General features: G+C 37.7%; 2 protein-coding genes across 2 annotated transcripts; one reads left to right on the top strand and one right to left on the bottom strand.

Annotated features, from left to right (window-relative positions):
* Positions 1 to 4,728: 4,728 nt before the first annotated feature.
* Positions 4,729 to 8,194, bottom strand: LOC146309544 (immunoglobulin superfamily member 6). Its single transcript, XM_084744363.1, has 6 exons — positions 7,811 to 8,194; positions 5,607 to 5,936; positions 5,429 to 5,514; positions 5,278 to 5,310; positions 4,972 to 5,082; positions 4,729 to 4,808 (listed from the first exon to the last, which is right to left on the bottom strand). The coding sequence occupies exons 1-6, from the start codon at positions 7,902 to 7,904 to the stop codon at positions 4,755 to 4,757; spliced, it is 708 nt and encodes a 235-aa protein (XP_084600489.1). The 5' UTR covers positions 7,905 to 8,194; the 3' UTR covers positions 4,729 to 4,754.
* Positions 8,195 to 10,033: 1,839 nt separating this feature from the next.
* On the top strand, positions 10,034 to 18,722 carry LOC146309543 (ER lumen protein-retaining receptor 2-like). The gene is made up of 5 exons (XM_084744541.1): positions 10,034 to 10,312; positions 13,522 to 13,622; positions 13,728 to 13,886; positions 14,825 to 15,077; positions 17,337 to 18,722. The coding sequence occupies exons 1-5, from the start codon at positions 10,222 to 10,224 to the stop codon at positions 17,369 to 17,371; spliced, it is 639 nt and encodes a 212-aa protein (XP_084600667.1). The 5' UTR covers positions 10,034 to 10,221; the 3' UTR covers positions 17,372 to 18,722.
* Positions 18,723 to 18,926: the final 204 nt, after the last annotated feature.

Genomic DNA, 18,926 nt, shown 5'->3' with positions numbered 1-18,926 from the left:
AAATGACCAATTCCTCAGGAGGAATGTGAAAAATACAGTTTTGTTCTTGATATCCTCTCTTAAGTACTTGTGTACTTAGCTAAACATTGAATCTGGATGTAAATTAGAAAGTCACAACAGAAGTTGAGGCAGTCAACTGAAACAGAAGTCACACATACTGGCGGTGTAAATTAGGTAACATCCAACATCCGGTGTGCTGCTTTAGCATCTAAAGGTCAGATCTCTCACTGTGACAGGCTGGGAGAGGAACCTGGAAACTGAATACTAAATTGATACTTACTGTTGTCTGAATGCTTCCTATGTAGGAGCACATTATGCCACGCCATATGGTCCGCTGTAAAAACAGAAAAAAAGTTGAGAAATGCTAAATTTCAAGGCAACCTGCTTCAAGATTTTTGAGTTTTGAGTCCGACTGAAACTCTTGAAAGTTTGACCAACCAATAGTGTGTTGCTGAGATAATGTACTTTTCTTAAACTTGAATCTTTGAAGGTTAGAAAGCCCCCCAAAATTTAATTTAAAAAATTGTTCAGTAAACCCATTGAAGTTAAGTTAATTATTTAATATTTTCAGTTTCAACCATTTTATTTTGAAGCACCTAAATAATGTCAAAATCAGATTCACAGCTCACTCTGGAGATTTTTAAAACATTTTTTGGGGGGGTCTGTAAAACTTTTACATTCCAGGGATAATTTTGCTTATATGATTAAGGGTATTATTGTGCTTTAATACACACACACAAAAAACATCAACAACATTTAACAGCTTAAATCAGTGATGTGAGTATCTGTACTGTGGATAGTTGAGACTGAAGACTAAAGACTGAAGCACTCCATTAACTTTGGTTATACTCTGTATTTTGCTCTTTCACACTCATGTATGGTTTTTGCTTTGATAGAGGTACATCAACATGAGTGAGAGGAAATGATCTCATATTGAAATTGTACATTTGCAAGTTGCAAATATGGGGAAACAGTCCATGGTTGGTTGAGCAAAGTGAAATCTAATTTTATCATTTAAGTAAATAATATGCTTGTCTTTATTTTACCTGAAGATATAAGGTGAAAAACTGTCACAAACATTTCATTTGATTTGACTTCATGTTATCAGAATTTTTCCAAAAGTTGTGTTTCACACACAAGGTGCACAGAAAACATTTAACCAAAAAGCAAAACAAATACTACAAATATCCATTATCATAAGAATGAGTAGCTGCAGTGAAGTAAATATCATTTTTGCTATAAATACTGGCAGTTACAAATCACAGCTTTAAAGGAAAAATCTGTAATATATCATGAATCAGAGATTAGGAAAATATTGCAACACAGTTGAAACACTGGCCTCTCTGACAACAACATCCCAGCTGCTGTTTCCTCCTTTGAAATTTATATTCCAGATGGAATAAAGACTTTGGTTTGCCCATTTCACATTATTTTGAGCTCAAATTAATGCTGAATGGGCTAAATGAGTATCTGATGAGATGAGAATCATTAATAATCTTTTAGAGGGACCTTCAACCATAAATCATACAGTATATTAAATACGGATGCAACCTCTTTTGTTACAGCATCTATGGCTCTAGCTCATTACTTGGACTGCAGTACTCATTTTTGGATGCACAATTGCTAAATACTGTATTACTCCTCTAACTGCAGAGTGCAGTAAATCATCTTGATGTTCTGATGTGCATTTACATTCGTGGGGCCTTATACAGACTTGTGTTTCATTGTAAGTTATAGCTAGTTCTTGAATAACATTAGAGCCCAAATAGTTTTTTTTTTTTTTTTAGGTTTTTGAAGTGGGGTTGTAACTAACAATTATTTTCACTGTTGATTAATCCGTCGATTATTTTCTTGATTAATCAAATAGTTGTTTGGTCTAGAAAATGTCACTGAATGGTTAAAATGTCAATCAGAGTTTCCTAAAGCCCAAGATTATGTCTTCAGATGTCTTGCTGTGTCCACAACCCAAAGATATTCATTTAACTGCCATAGAGGAGTAAAGAAACCAGAAATGATTCACATTTAACAGTTTTGAATTTGACCTTTTGTCCTTAAAAAATGACTAAAATATATTAATTGATTATCAAAGTGGTTGGTGATTAATTTGGTAATTGATCCATAATTGATTAATCATTGCAGCTCTAGTTGTATTAGGTTCTTACCCATAGCCTCTGTATTACCTACAGTAGATGGCGGTCAGCATGCCCCAAGTTTTGCAAAACGAACAGGAGTACCGTTGTAGGAAGCTGTACTGCTGTGGTCAGCACCAGAGGTGGTGCGAACCAATCGGCGTCCTCGTAGGGTCTCCTGGTAGCTGCGGGCGTGGTTTTAGGTGTGCTAACAGTGAGAAGCATCCGTGGAAAAGACTCGTCTTGAGCAAACAATGATGGCTCTTGAAGATGTTAGCGTCGATACTGTGATTGCAAAGACTGATGTTAAGGGGAAACAGTAAAAATATTCTATTGTGTACACTTAAACTGTATACTTTATTTATTTTTTAAGGTAGGTCTTAGCTAAAATACATTTGTCCACAGCAGCATATTGTTTAGTTTGTGTCACTAATTGTGTCTGTTTCTCCAAACTGGCGACGTGCTGACTGGCCTGTACTCTGAGTAATCCACTGACTATGGATGAGTACCTGATTCATCCCCACTTCAAAAAATCCAAAAACTTTAAATGTTTTGAGTGGAAAAAAAAAGAAGTGTCTCACACCATTCAAGCCTAAAGCATTTTCCTAATTTAACAGTTTACAGTAGAGAGTAATGAAGCAGAGGAGACAGAAAGGGAAGAATTCACGCAGCTGTTTGACTGAATGGTCAACACCTCAGCTGACTATATACTATGAAGTTATTGTACAGAATATGACACACCAAGATGCCTTACAAACATATCAGGTTGTTAAATGTTGCCTTACTGTGAGTTTATTGTAAGTTGATGATGACTTTTCAGAGAAAATGCCACTCCAACATCCAAATACAAAATGTCTTTCTTAATTTATCATTGTCTACCTGTCGTATACTGTATTATATATACACAGTCATCTGTAATGTGCCTTTGTGTCATTACATTGTTTATAACGATGCAGTCTAATTACATCTGAATGTGAAATTTTTAGTTTCCAAAGTGTTTGATTAAAAATGTGTTTGTACACAATTATGACCAGAATGATATTTTACATGTTTACAAAATTGTGATTTAGATCATTTATTTACTTACATACTGTATTTTGCTCTTCTGATTTACACTTTAATTAGTGAACAGTGTGATATGTGGGATCTGAAAATGTAAATTAATGTGTGCTACTTTTTACTCTCTATTCCTGAAAGTACAGTTCACAAATTATTTTTCTATCCAGTGGCTCAGTGTCCTAAACATATGAAAGAAATGAAATTGGTGAATTAAAATCATGTGACTACATCTCTGAATTGAACTGGATTGGATTATTTTTTGTTCACGTAAACACTGCCCAGGCATTTTGCAGTATGCGAGCCAGTATGCTTTTCTGGCTGTTCTGGCCCACAATCCTTTGTGGTGGTTGTATGTGCAAGAGGGTCTGAGTTCAAGGTGCAATGTTATGAGAAAATAGGTTTGTTCGAAATGAGTCAGGCCTGCATAGAAATGATCAGTGCCATTTGCTGCCCGTCAGACTTAATCCCGACTTGCTCTGACGTCATTAACAGGTGTGCAACAATAACCTCACGAGGTCGAGCGGCTGCATTTTTTAGAGCCAGGTGCCGCAGTTGCTCTCCACGGGTTGCACACGCCTTGCTGTCACCTGATCGGTGAGCTGGCTGGATCTGTTTGACTCACTGCGTGCTTTATTTCTTCAGCCATGTGGTGATTTCCCGACTGGGAGATTCTATGTGAATGCAAGTCAGAACAACAACAAGGAAAGTCTGAAAAAAAAAATTGTCACACGAATTGCTGAGTTGATGTCTGTTGGTGACATATATGCAGAAATATAGTGGACAAGAGTAAATGTTTGGTTAATAACTTTTTATTAATTCATGTATTGCATATCATCTTTTGGTTGCTGTCCACATAGAGTAACCTGGATTAATTGGAAATGTTATTTATTAGCATTAACCCTGTTAACAAGTCCGCAAATTTAGCCATAGCACCCTATATTCTAAGTAGCATCCATGTTGTTTCTACTTTACGACAAATAAGCACATGAACAGACCAAAGTTGGAATAACGACTTCACATCTTGGAAGCTGGGACCAGCTGAGGAACACGTGAAGACAACAGAACTATCTGAGTGTGGGCTGCAGACTACAGGTAGCCTACAGATGGTCTAACAGGATGTAAATATTTCTGTCACTTCCTGTATGTTCTCTGAAGGCTTGTGGAAACTCCGAGTGGATGCAGCTTTTTGTCACCACCTCCTGCTGCTGCTGCCTGGTCATCTACTTTCTAAGTGAGGCGCACTTTATCTCGAGCGAGCCTAGTGTGTATCAAGTGTAGCCATACTTCTTGCAACAGTATGTTCATTATATGGCAGCTTCAGTGTGCGCTAAAAATAAAAGGAAAATGTATGCTATTAGGAAAGCAGGGAGTGACTCAGGGCCTTTGTTGTGGTCATTATGTCACCGTTCATAAAAAAATAGGTGAGCAAGAACACAACAACCCTGCAGCTTGTGTTGATTTGCTCACTTCCTCCTCAGTCACATGTCCATGTCCTGTGTCAGGTGTTTCATTGCCTTGGAACTTCCTCTCAGTCGGGATGATGAATTTAATATCCTTGACTGATCCTTAAACATTTTGATAGATGTCATCAGCTGAGCCGTTGAGGTTGGAGCTTGCAGCCTGCAACGAAATTCAATTTTCAATGAATGTGATGGTAAAACAACAAACGCTCATATTAGCAGGAAACTGCAGACATGCTGTAACACAAGCTGTGCAGACATGTCATGCTTACTCAATCTGTCTGTTGACTAAGTCTAACTGAAACCTGCTGCAACAAGATTACCTCAACTTGAGAACGGCCTCTGTTCGCAGTTTTTGTATTCTTCTCCAAGCTCCTTCTGCCGTACATTTCTTGCAGCACGTCACGGAATTGTCTTTTCTTAGTCGAGTTATCCTGTTTGGAAAGTGAGGAAGAAATATCTTAAAGGTTGTGAAAAACTGCTTTATCATTTGTGGTGTTGTAAGACCCTTTTTCTGGCCAGCAATTTAGAGAGATGGTTCCTGTTCCTCTTTTGTCTTCTGGTGGCTTTTCCCCAGTTAGTAAACACATCGCACCCAAATTAAAACAGAAACTCCCTTATCTACTTACCCTGTGAGTTTTTCGCTTCCTTTTGCAGCCGTACTAGAACAGAGAAGGAAAGGTAGATCTCTCATCAATACAGTTTCAGTCTTGTTTCCATAATAACTGATAGATCTTAACAATACATAACATTTAAAATAAATCTTTCCACAGCTGTTACCTTCTTTATAATAAGAGTCACCACCGCCAAGCTGTAGATGGACAAGAGGACAAATGACAGCCACAGGAGAATGTGTGTCACTTTTTCTGGAAACAAAAGAAAAGATGTCTGTCCCAGTTCATGTCAAAAAACACTTCCAAACATCTGTCTGACCTTTACAAGTAGTTTTCTCTCTTACCCCTCACTACAAGAGTTGTACCCATCCCTACATGCTGTCTGTTGTGGTCTGAGTCTTCAGGTGATACTGCAGCACAGTGGTAGATCCCGCTGTCGTTGGCATCAAGTGACTTGATGTGTAAAGATGCTCCGTCCAGGCTGTACTTCGGAGGATTATCAAGCGGCTTTAGACGAAGATGGAAGTTATCTTTGGAACAAAACCATTCAAACCGCCACTTTCTGTCTAAACATTGTGAACTGACGGTACAAGGTAGAACAGCACTTTGTCCTGTTTTCCGCCAGATCACCTTGTCCGGCTGTGATAAGCAGCTCGGAGCTGTTTCCTCACTCTCTGGAATGATAGATGGAGAAATTCAACAGATTTAGTATCTTCCAGCTCGGGAGTTCTCAACCTTTTGTAACTTCCAGTTTTCTAGTTTTCAAATGTGAAAAAAAAACAACCAAAAAAAAACAAAAAAAAAAAAACATAAAATGTCTCCATACTGCTCGTCTGGTGTAAACCAAGTCTCCTGTTGCAACATGCCAAGCTGATTTGAAAGGTGTCATTTACACCATGTTTATAGTACAGGGTGTCCATAAAGACTCTTTACAATTTAACAAATGTATTACAAAAGCAAATGAATAGACAAATCTGTGGAAATTATTACAAAATGAAAAGTAGATATTGAAGTTTTTTGCCTCATTTAATACACCTCTATATGGGCACCATTAGTTGCACAAAGCACATGAAGACGGTGCTTCATTTCTTGCCATGTTTGCTGTAGCATAACCTCATCAATGGTGGCAATGGCATCAGTGATCTTTTGCTTCATGTGTGAAGCATGAATGTGATGAAAAACTTTGATAACCACTGAATACATAGAACAAATCTGATTAACATATCTTATCAATTGCTTTTGTAATATATTTTTTTAATTGTAAAGAGACTTTGTGGACACCCTGTATAATTCTTCATGTACATATTATTAAAATGGTTAATTTTCAGGACCAAATTTACAGGATCTGGGATTTGGTCACCCTAGTTGAGAAAACGTTTTTTTTTATTGAATTCTTTTATTTCATGTCATGAACACAAAGTGTCCAACTCTCATGGGTTTACAAGACACCAGAAGTACAACTGTGGTGTTCAAACCTTTCATTACAAAATTACAGGTTATGTTATACGGCTCGGTCTTAAACAAAATACTCTGCCTTCTCTCCCAAGCTTGGCAAATAAAGTCTACTTCAAAAACAAAAAAAAGGTTCCCTTCCTGAAGCACAACTCAAGTTTTTCAGAATCATCAGCCAAAAGAAATCAACACAAGTGGGGGACATTGTAGTAAAAAGTACGTCCCTTATGTCCTCAAAGACAGGACAGAGGAATGAGCAATTTCACCGAGCTCATACTGACAAACAAAGCCTGTCCTCTGTCCTCTGTCCTCTGGAGTGGCATCAAACCTGCTGGTCTCTAATGATGATGTTCCTGAACGTAACCGAGCACACACATCTTTGTCTTTCGCTTAAATCAGTGGTTTTCAAAGTCTGAGACCTCCCGCCTCCCCTCACACAAAAAAGTCCAGTTCACTATTCACTATTTTTCACCATTTTTGACCTTTTAAAGACCAAACAACTAATTAATTAGTTGGCAATGAAAATAATTGTTTGCTGCAGCACTAGATTAAACCATATATGAACAGACATTTTGCTCTGAATATCCTTAATATCACACGGAACCTGTTCAGGAAAATGAATGACAAAACATTCAAATATAATAAGAATTTAAGCTGTTGCAATTAAATATCTTTTTAGTGACTCTGATCAGACATCTTCCATCCCAGATAACCACACTGTTTAACTTTGTTCAGTTGAGATCCCAGAGACTGAGCCAGAACAGAACAGAGCCTCTTTAAATGTCATGTGCTTGTCCGGTGTCAAGCTGAGATATTTATACTGATCAGAGTATGACAGCACGATTGGACCGAAATTAAAAACAACTGAACTTCCCTTCAGTGATTTTTGTCTAAAATGAACTATTTGTGTCTTGATTTACCACTAGTCTCCATTTCCACAACAGTGTTCAGCATAATCTGCAGATCTTTTTCAGCTACAGCAAGAAAAACTACGTCATCCATTGAGGAGAAGTTAAGAGGCCTAATTATTATTGCTTATGTGGAATTCCCTTCAAGTATAGCCTAAAGGAATGATGAACATAATGTTGGGTCTTACCTGTTACTGGCAGGTGGAAGAGCAGGAGAGAAAAACAAAACAAGCGCTCCATGTCTGTAGGTGGACAGCTTATGAATGATCTCATTCCTCTCATGAGGCTGTCTAAATGGCTGACAACATGGGAAGTGTGTATATTGCACTTCCTCAACACTTAGTTCCTACTTGTTTTAATATCCTTTGCAGCTGAACTGTAACACTGTGGATTTGCGTCAATATGAGGCATTTTACTGTGTTTATAGTAGGATCACAATACAATGATGATATTCATAATAACAAATGCAAATAGATTTAATTCTCAAGTTTTAACTATTGCAGATAAATCTAGCTTCAGAATGAGCTTTTGGGTCATTGTAAACAGGAAACCACAAAAAAAAAACCATCAGTCTGTTCTTGCCTAATGTGAAACAGTATTGCTGCAAATATAGGAACAAGGGTACCATCAACTCTGTGTATAGGTGATTGAGCAATGTAGGAACATTTATTATTCGTGGTTAGAAATTCTCAGAAAGCAATGTGTGAATGGAGTGAGACTGTCAGCAAATTTATTAAAAAGGTAAAAGAACGTTTAAGTCCAGTTTTGATTAAAAAATGCACATGCAGAAAAATGGTCCCACTTTATTTTACAGTACACTTTTTAACCACTTTTTAATCACTTTTTAAAAATGACAAACCATTGCAACCTGATTTACAATATCCCTTATCAATAAATCTTGGGAATTAGAAAGAGTGATTCTTCATTTCAAATAAATTTTGCATAAATGAACATGCCTGACCCTATTTAATGCAATTATCATATAATTTTATATTATCTTGACATGCGTTATTGAAAACATATACACATGTTAGATATTTTATAAATGAGAAATAAATGCATCCTTGTCACTGTCCTCACTTTTATATTCAGTGTCACTGTAACTGTCAGTGAATTCATCCCACCACCTGAATTCTTCATTCTCCTTGTTGTTATCGTCATCATCCTTGAAGCAACTGTCTGCGTCACTGTTGACAAATTCATCGTACCCCGGGATCTTTCTCTGCTACTATTGTCCTCATTATCCTCCTGTCAAGGCCAGACAGCGAGCAGTGGGTCACCTGGACCAGCATCCTCACCATTAAGATCGTTACTGTAATGAAGTAATGTTTGATAACCATGATCTTAATGAATAATTTGTTTTTTGCTATAATGATACAACCAATAACCAGTCATTTCTACCTTATCATCACAGGACTCAACAATAAGGGTTGACCTCAGTCCAGCTCTCTGCTCATTTATAAACATGACAAAAGTGATTTTATTTAAATTACCTGCAAACTGTCTGTTAAGCATAACAGCATATTTATTATTTTAATAAGTTTTAACTGTTTAAGCAGAGGGAATTGGGAGAGTCAAAGTGAATTTAAAAATGTTAAAGAAGCAATCTGTAATATAATTACTATAATTAATCATAAAATGACCATGATACGATACGAGATCAAGTAAACATGCCAAATTGAAATACTCCCACAAATTTAGCTCATCATGCACTCCTGCAGTGTTCCTGAAGCCCGCCAGAAGAAGGAGGGACAGGCGAAAACAACTCACATCAACCACGGACTATATATTAATAAATAAGATTTTCAACCTATATAATACACCATCTATGGCTCCAACTCATCATTTGCCCTCCAGTACTCATTTTTGAATGTGCAGTTGCTACATTTTGCTCCTTTAAGTACAACATTGTGTTTATTTAAATGAATAAGTTGCTTCTGATCTAATATTACAAAGGTGCCTTGTTTTTTTGCTGTACTTTGGTACATACTAACAACACTTTTACAATTGTGAAAACCAATAAGGTGTAAAAAAAAATATATATAATAATAATAATAAAAAGGTGCAATGTTTTACACTTTACAGGTCAGACATAGGAAATCATACATAGGAAAAACATCTGGCCTGTTTGGCACTTTACTTTTTCGAATCTGGTCCTTCAAAAGAGTAATTTATTGCGCCTGATCTATCTATTTATCTAAAAGGTGTGCAGTGCTAATACTGAGATTATAGTCTCATGCTGCTGAAGTACTGGTCCCACCCAATGAAACGTCCCTCCTTAGGACTCCAGTTTTTACTCCGCACAGCCACACACCGTATATTCAGCTGCTGGTGGGCGGGTCGTGTCGTGCTGTCGGTCAGGGTTTGGTCCAATCCAAACCTCTCTCTGTGTTTTGTCACGCCCCCTTCCACGTCGACCTGCACTCTCGCCATATTTTCAATCGTGTGTGAATCCTGTAGCCCGGTTCGCCACCAAGTTGAGGAAGAGAAGCTTTCACACGAGGCATTATTAGGCGAGAAACGATCTGTTTCAAAGAATAAAAAGGAAGCACACCTGCGGTAGCTTGCTGGCTGTGTCTGACATTTTCATTCTACAACCATGAACATCTTTAGACTGGTAGGAGACCTCTCTCATCTGGCTGCCATCATCATCCTGCTGCTCAAAATATGGAAAAGCAGGTCATGTGCAGGTGAGCCCAAGCTGTAATCTTTAATATATATACTTACTACAAGTTTTTTTAATGCTCCCGATTAACCTTCCCCCCTTTAATCGCTAAAATTGTCCTAATTATCGTTGTCTCCTCTCGCCCAGCAAGCTGCAAGCTAGCTAAAATTAGCTGCAGGCTAACGATTCCCACTCATTCATTTGAGTCCATGGCTAATAGCGTTAGCATCCAGTGGGCTAAGTGCTGATAACAACTAGCTAGAGCCTGTTGTCTGCATCTACTAATACCACTGCTATATTTACTGGTAGTATATAGTTAAATATTGAAGTTAGTGCCAACAGTGTCTAAATATAGCATATCACCAGTTCGCTCTGTGGAGATAGCCGGTGTGAGTTAACTATGTTAGCTTAACTCCTGGCTGAGGGAGTGTGTAACGTTAAGACAGTTAGATGCCTGCTGTTGAACTGATCAAACAGGAAACATCTGCATGATTTGTCGTATTTTCGAGGTACGCATGATCGTTTGCTATAGTTTCACCGGTTGATTTTGCCCTCTCTGCAACATCGCCCATCCATTCTCTCCTGCTCTGTTAATTTGAGGTTTGGTGCTCGATTTTTTTGGTCTGTCTTCTGACGTGGCGTTCTAGAAGGCGCTACGGAAGTAGCTAACCTGCTGAAATAATTGACTGTTTTTGTTATTTTTTACCGTGCTAGTTTTCTGTAACTCTTTCAGATGTGTTATGTTGTAATAGTTAAGTATAAGAGAGATGGTAAAGAAGATAGGATAGTAAAGCAGTGATGTGATCGTCCCACAAAGCTCAAGGGTTGACTAGGTTCAAAGTTAACGGAGGTTATCTTAGGTGAAGAGATGCTAATATATGTGTGTACTTTAACATTAGGGCTGCACAGTTAGTTGAAATATATGTTAAGTGCAGTATCTAAACTGCAGAAGTTGCAATTTTTTGAAGAAGGAAGTACTGTAGCACTGCAGAGATGTTTCACCAGGTGTAAGAAAATATGTGTTTGGTACAGACCTCAACAACTTTTACACCATCATGATTTTATTAGTTTTTTTTTCCATGTTAGTGAAAATTGTGATGCAAAAAATCTATTTATTATAGCTAATGATAAATAAATGTCTTATTTATTTTCGTTGGTGATTAATTGGTGAAAAATCTCAATCATTGTCTCCCTAAGCCCAAATGTCTTGTTTTGTCCACAAACCAAAGATAATCAGTTTTACTCATAAATGGGTGAAGAAGCTGCTAAGTATTTACATTTAAGAAACTGGAATCAGAGAATTTTTACTTTTTTCTTTAAAAAATACTAAAACCGATTAATTGATTATTAAGTATTTAAGTATGTTTTTGATCCTTTTTCTTCATTTGAAAGGCTCTGTTTGTGTTTTTTTTTTTATTTTGTAGTTATTTATAATTAGTAAGAACACCACTGCAAGTTAAAAGTTCCGGTGCCCTGAAGTTGTTTTGGAATTTATGTATATAAGAATATCAAATTATATTTCTGATTTTTTTTTTTTTTTAATTGTCATTGCCATTGACCCCAAAATCCAGCACTGGTTGGGCTCTAATTTCCACTAATTGTGAATCATATCACAAACTCACTATCTATCAAAATGATCACAATATGATTATTTCCCCCTCATATTGCGTAGACATTGTTAACGATGTTAGGTAATCTGTAGTTACATTTTAGGGTTAAATTAATAAATCTTCCTCAAAAGGCTTCATAATCTGTATAGCATCCTCTTTCCTTGGACCCTTGATTTGGATAAAGGAAAATCCCCTTAATGGGATAAAAAGACGAAACCCTGCCAAAAGCAACATGGGATGGATTACTATTTCAGGACAGACAGGCATGCAGTTGTGTATAGAGTAGAAATCAATAATAGAGTCACAGTTTGGTGAAACAGAATGACAATATTATGTACGCTAAATAAAGTGAATACATATATTAAGAATATAGATCAGAGAAGATATGAAGCAACAACAAAATGCTGTCAACCAAATCCTCTTCTGTTCCATGAAGACCTGGAATGAGGACACACTATTAATATACTGCAGAGGCAAAACTCAAGCATAGCTTTCACACACAGGGAAGAAGAGACAGAGATTCTAAGAGAGGATGAAGCAGCTGTTGCAGACAAAATGTGATGTGAGAGCAGGTATAAGCAAAGATGACAACACTGGCTCAGTCTCCTGGAGGACCAGAACTCACTTATCCTTTGCAGGGACACCGGGACCTGGAGAAGACTAGCGCAAATTAGTCGAGAACCAGGGGTACACTTTGGCCAGACTGGCACACTGCTGACAGACAGGCAACAATTCACTCTGACTTAGACTCGTTGCTCTTGGCTATTTAGTGTTTCCAATTCACATAACCTCTGTGTCTTTTAAGTGAGGGAAGACACAGAAAAGCCCACTGGTTCGAACCAAGACCCTTTTGCTAAAGCTTCAGTGTTAAGATTATTTACTAAGGTAAAAATCTTTATGAATGAAAATGATGTTGTCAGAAGCTCAGTCTGGCTGTGATCAGGTCAGGATGCATACAGACCCAGAGAGAAACCTGTGCACACGTCTAGGGCTTAAACTGATTATTTTCATTATTGATTAATCGCTTAGTCTATGAAATATCAAAGCATTTTAGGAAAATGTTCCCAGAGCCCAAAGTCACATCTTCACATTGCTTGTTTTGTCCATTTACTCTTGAACTTGGAAAACAAACAACAAATCCTCACATTTAAGAGGCTGCCACCTGCAAATGTTTGATATTTTCGATTGAAATATGGCTGAAAGGATTAACTGTTAATTTTCTTTTGATCGCCTAATTGATTCATTGACTAATCGTTGCCACTCTACACATCTTGTTGTCTCATGATGCCCTGTGGTGTCTGATCGACCTTGTAAATTCAAGAACACAAATCCATGCACTTGAGATGCTCTTGTGCCTGACAGCCTGAGAGGTCAGGTTTGTGCTTTTTCACATTTGTTAAAGTTGCAAGATTGACTGTATATTTACTGTCATTATTTTTGCATATCATAACAAGTCCAAAAGGGAGAAAATGTTTTGTGATTGACCTCTGAGATGGATGGTTTCCAGATTCATCCAGTAGATGTCACTGTTGAATAAGGTAGACTACTTGTGAGGCCAGCCTGAAGTCGCTGATGGCATACCTCAACCTACTTGATTAATCTGCTGATTAATTTTTTCCCAAAGGTATCTCTGGAAAGAGCCAAATCCTGTTTGCCATTGTGTTCACCACACGCTACTTGGACCTGCTCTCCTCATTCATCTCCCTCTATAACACATGCATGAAGGTAAGACACCAGTCACGTCCCAGCTCTTAGCAGAAGCCTTTCACACAGGTCCCATATTTCTGCTCTGCACCTTCAATGACGAGCTGCTCTGTGTTGTTAATCCAGGTGATCTACATCGGTTGTGCGTATGCCACGGTCTACCTGATCTATGTTAAGTTCAGGGCCACCTATGATGGCAACCACGACAGCTTCAGGGTGGAGTTTCTGGTTGTTCCTGTCGGGGGTCTTGCAGTTCTCATCAACCATGACTTCTCTTTCCTAGAGGTGCGTTCAGTGTTCCTGCATTAGAGTCAAAATGTGACATAATCCATTGATATTGAGGTGGGTGATAAGGTGACCACTTCAACAACATGTAGTCCTGTTTTGTAAAAATGAATTGTAGCCTTGTTACAGGAAAGATCTGGAAAATAAGTCCAAAAACACTGGAGATTACAGACTAAGATGGAAGTTTTATTGAGAGACTAACATTTTGACACCAGGTGCTGCTTCATCACAGTCAAACAGAACTGAGACTCACATCCTCTTTAAATAATCTCCTCTAATTAATTGTACAGACCTCTGCAATATTAAACATATCAAGAACAATTACATCAGTAAACAAGCATACAGCATATATCGAAATATAAAATATAACATAAAGCACCAATATGTAGGATAGGGATAGTACAGGGTTACTATATTAAAAAAGGCGGCACTAGTAAGAGATGTATATTGTAATATACACGTCTGTAAATGGTAAACCCACACCAATATGACATATTTAAAAGTAGGGCTTGGCTTAAGACTAAAAAAAGACAAGTCAAGCTACACACCTCATTAAAATGGACTTAACATTCTCTTATGTAGTCTCCCCTAATTAGAAATTCATTTAGCATGTGCTAAATTAAAGAGAAGGGACAGTTCACCCCAAATTCAAAAGTGCACATTTCTTTTCTCTGGCCTGTAGAGCTATTTATCCATTAAAACTATTTTGGTGTTAGTTGCACATCAGTCCCTCAATAAAACTTTGTAGCCTTAGTCAGTGTGCTGTAGTGTTTTTGAACCTATTTTCCAAGTCTTTTCTGTGACAAGAGTATGCCACCCTTGTGAGCATCGGACAGGCCTGCGGTCCTCATAAGTCGGTTGAAATGTATTCACCCTCTTCCTTCATGAATTGTAGCCTGTTCCTGCGCATGTAAGTGTAAATATGTATGTGTCATCAGATCCTGTGGACGTTCTCCATCTATCTGGAGTCGGTGGCGATCCTGCCTCAGCTCTTCATGATCAGCAAGACTGGCGAGGCAGAGACAATCACCACCCACTACCTGTTCTGCCTGGGCCTGTATCGGGCCCTTTATCTCTTCAACTGGATCTGGCGTTTCTACTTTGAAGGTTTCTTTGACATGATCGCCATTGTGGCCGGTGTGGTCCAGACTGTCCTCTACTGTGACTTCTTCTACCTTTATGTCACCAAAGGTGGGTTTCCTATTGGCATCATTCATTATGGCAAGCACCAATTTAGACAGATAAAACTTGTGAATAGTTATCATGTAATTTGTATATTGTGTTTTATTGTATAAGTATATACTCATGAAATTTGATTTTAATGTTTATGTTTTTTTATTCATCTCACACTCAAAAGCTTAAAGGACTGACTGAGATTTTTTTCAACTTTTATCTTATTCTAACACACGTGTGCTGAAAGTTATTGCCTGATGTAATCATTGCTCCTGTCCACACGGGCCCTGAGGCCATCTCTTCCCAGAAGACCTTCATTGTAAGAGATGAGGGACAAAATACTGTCTTTGTTTCCTGCAAAACCTCATTCTGAAACGAATATGACTTCAGCGGAAGCTAATATGAGGCAGTCTGAATTTCCTGAATCAAGTCTTTGTAAAGATAATCTCTTTGTATTACTGTCCCTCAACAGTAGTTCAGCAAGGAAACACTGTCCCAGGAGACCCACAAAGAGAATTTTGTGCTAAAAAGGCTGTAAATGTGGATGTGCACACGTCACTTTGGCGAACCCAGACTGCTGAAACCGCATATTAGCTTTGGCTGAACTTAAGAATTATTTTTGTCATGAAACCAAGGCATTTTGTGCAGTTGGATTAGAAAGAAATGGCTTGTGAAGAAAGCCAAGACCGTCTAAGACCTTTCCTTCCTTAACAATACACTCCTCAGTCACATCACGGTGCTACCAAAACTGCAACTTTTGACATTAGCACACTGTTTATTTTGAAGAAACAGTATAGAACTTCCACATCTTAGTTCACTAGAGCCAGTACGATACAGTTGTTTTTTTGGTGCCAGCATCTAGGTGATAATATGTCTCTTTCTTAATTAATTTGGTGGTTGTTACTTGTAGCTTGTTCCTGTCACAGCAACTTTTCCACTTTTAGCATTGCATAACCTTATTTGCATTTCTAATGTGAATTTAAGTTCATCTCCTCTTCTGAAAAGTCTGTGGGTCGTGCTCTCTGATGGTCCAGGAACTGTGCATGTATCAGGCTTCAGTCAATTAATCAATTAAGATACAAGATACATAACACATCTTTCTCTCAACAATTGTAGCAGAACATTAGTTGTGTGAAACATTAATTCATGAAGTACAATCAATTTAAAACAGAATAATAAAACAATGAGACTTTCGCTTGAAATTTGTCTGCCTGTCCTCATACAACAAATGGGCTCGATTAGTAATGTTTATGACTATCAAGGCAGACCAAACCAAATCCTGAGAACACCTGCAAGCTCTGGAGAAACAGCACAAAAGAGCGAGATAATGAAACACAGCGTGCAATCAGGAGAAACAAATGAAAGGGAGAAACAAAACTTAATGCGATCATGTTTTAAAGCAGACATGAATATGCATAATGCACTCAGCAGATGGTGTATTTTGGACAGTCTAATAGTTTTCAGTCCTCTTTCACCCAGTGTGTCTCTTTTGCATCCATTCGACCACGAGTGTAACTTATGAAGAACAACACGTCTCTGTAACATCTTCTGTGTAAAAATGCGATTCACACGCTGTTGCCGTCATCTGTCTAATTTGCCTAATTTTATGCAGTTGTTCAGTTTGGGTTTAAACGCAAGCAGAAAATGTGCACAAGAGACTTTTTGTTTTGAGTTTAACTCCTGGGGCTCTGTAGTTCCTAGAAGTATTTCACGCACAACCGATGAACGCAAACTAAAGAGTGAGCTAATCATTACCTAATGACTCATTCATATATCTCCCACTTTGTTCTCTAGTAACTCATTATTATCTTGTAATAGTGTATCTGTTAATCAGAATAATAACTGCTTTCTTCATGAGTTGCTCAGGAGTAAATGTAAATCAGTTATTGAATGGCTCATTCATTACTTTTTATCAAATCATTAGTTATTGTTTTGGTGCATCCTCTAGTAACATGATACAGCGTACTGAGTAGTTACTAAGTCGTTTCTCTTAGCCTCATGATTACCTTGCCATTACTTACTCTTTATAATCATCATCATCATCATCATCATCATCATCATCTGTTCTCCAGTAGCTCATCATTATCTATTCTATAGTCCCAGAATCAGAGTTATTCAGGAACAACTCATTAGCAATATTCCTCGTTACTTAGTAAATACTCACTTGTTTGGGTGCCATATTGTAAATTGTTACTGAGTTCCCTTTTAAAAGCTACTTGAAAATATTAAAGCAGGTGGAGTAAACGATTGTCTCACTTTATATCTCACCCACCCCAGTGTTGAAAGGCAAGAAGCTGAGCCTGCCGGCGTAAAAACGCACCGGAGGCGGCGACTCCCAGCAGACTCAGGGGGTGTGGAGATGACATCATGGAATCTCGTGACCTACAGCAAAAGATGCCTGAGACAGAGAGCCAACTATCGGGGGGAAAAAACACTATAGTCTTCTTGATGATTGCTGATGGAACTGGTAAATGCCAACAAACACCAGAGCTGAACAAAGATCATCCCAGGTCAGCCTTTGGATTTCTGTGTTCAGCATCTTGCCTTAAACTTCTTTTCATTGCTGTTCAAATAGGAGAAAGGTTTTTTTTTTCTACATGTGAGGTGTATACGCTTATTTTTTATTTTTTTATAATGTCACAAATAGGGTCGACTCTAAGAAGTACCTTGTTTGGCTTGGTAATGAAATGCACAAATGTACAGTCTTATTAAAGAGTGAGATAAAGAGTAATGTATCTGAGTGCCTGATGAGGATTATGTCTGGTTTCTCACAGTATTTTTTTCTTTTTAACTTTTTTTTGTATACATAACCGTATGCATATACTGTAATATGTGCTCTTTTATGGAGACATTTAAGGAGGCCAACAACACAAATTTCACGCCAGCACACACATCATTTTGTAAGAACGTTGCTGTCTTAACATTGCTCAAAACAATATTTTAACAGATTACTCTCATTTAAAAATCAGAACTTTTTTTGTAAGCACGATTTGTAGTTTGAGCTTAAGTTTAAGAAGTTTCCCATAAAATAAATTACTTTAATGCCAGCAATCTGTTTTGTCATAGATGTCAGTATTTTCAAATGGTGTCTATCGCATTTGGAATTAAACTTTACATGTGTTTACTGATCTTTTTTCCTCAGCTTGCTATATTGAAGAACCTAAAATGCATCAATTGTTCTACAGCTTTAATATAGATTTCATACAATCTTAAAACAATGCTACATCACGTTTTGGATGTAGATGGAGCACAAACTCTGTTTTTGCTATTATTACACCACAGTAACAAACTCATGAACACCTTCCAGTAGTGATTCGTCAGCGTAAAGTCAGAGTAAAGCAATAATGAATGACTGAATAATGGTCGCTCTTCTCACACCAGGACTGAGAAGCGTGCAGATATTTGGCATGAGAATCCTCCAGCTTTTTGACTGGTTGTGACATTTCAATTGTTAACTGTATGTCTGGAGTGTGAGCAGTTGAACAGATTTGACAATGTGCTGCTGAATAATTGAGCAGAGGTGATCATGATGTTCAATAGGTGCGTTTCTATTCAATTTAAAGCCCTGTTGTTAACTTTAAACTAGTCATTCCTACAGGATTGTTTCAACTCTTTGTCTTTCTTTGCATGATATCACCTCCATTAAAGATTTTATGAGAATCACCTACCAGTGTCTCTGTTTTATTATTGAAATCGTGCATGCACAGATGAAAACTAGTTACCTTGATCAGTGTTTTTACCTGTGGGCCCCCTGACTGCAAAAAAAGAAAGGGTTGCTAGCAAATAAACACAGATGTAAACCCTGCATGATTTACATCCTTGTTTACTTGCTAGCTAGTCTAAAATACTTACATAAAAATAGTTTAA

This window comes from Lutjanus erythropterus, chromosome 19 (assembly GCF_056507025.1).
Source record: "Lutjanus erythropterus isolate fLutEry1 chromosome 19, fLutEry1.hap2, whole genome shotgun sequence".
NCBI classification, from domain to species: domain Eukaryota; kingdom Metazoa; phylum Chordata; class Actinopteri; order Lutjaniformes; family Lutjanidae; genus Lutjanus; species Lutjanus erythropterus.
The sequence above is the reverse complement of the archived record's forward strand: the minus strand, read 5'-3'. Positions and strand labels throughout refer to the sequence as shown.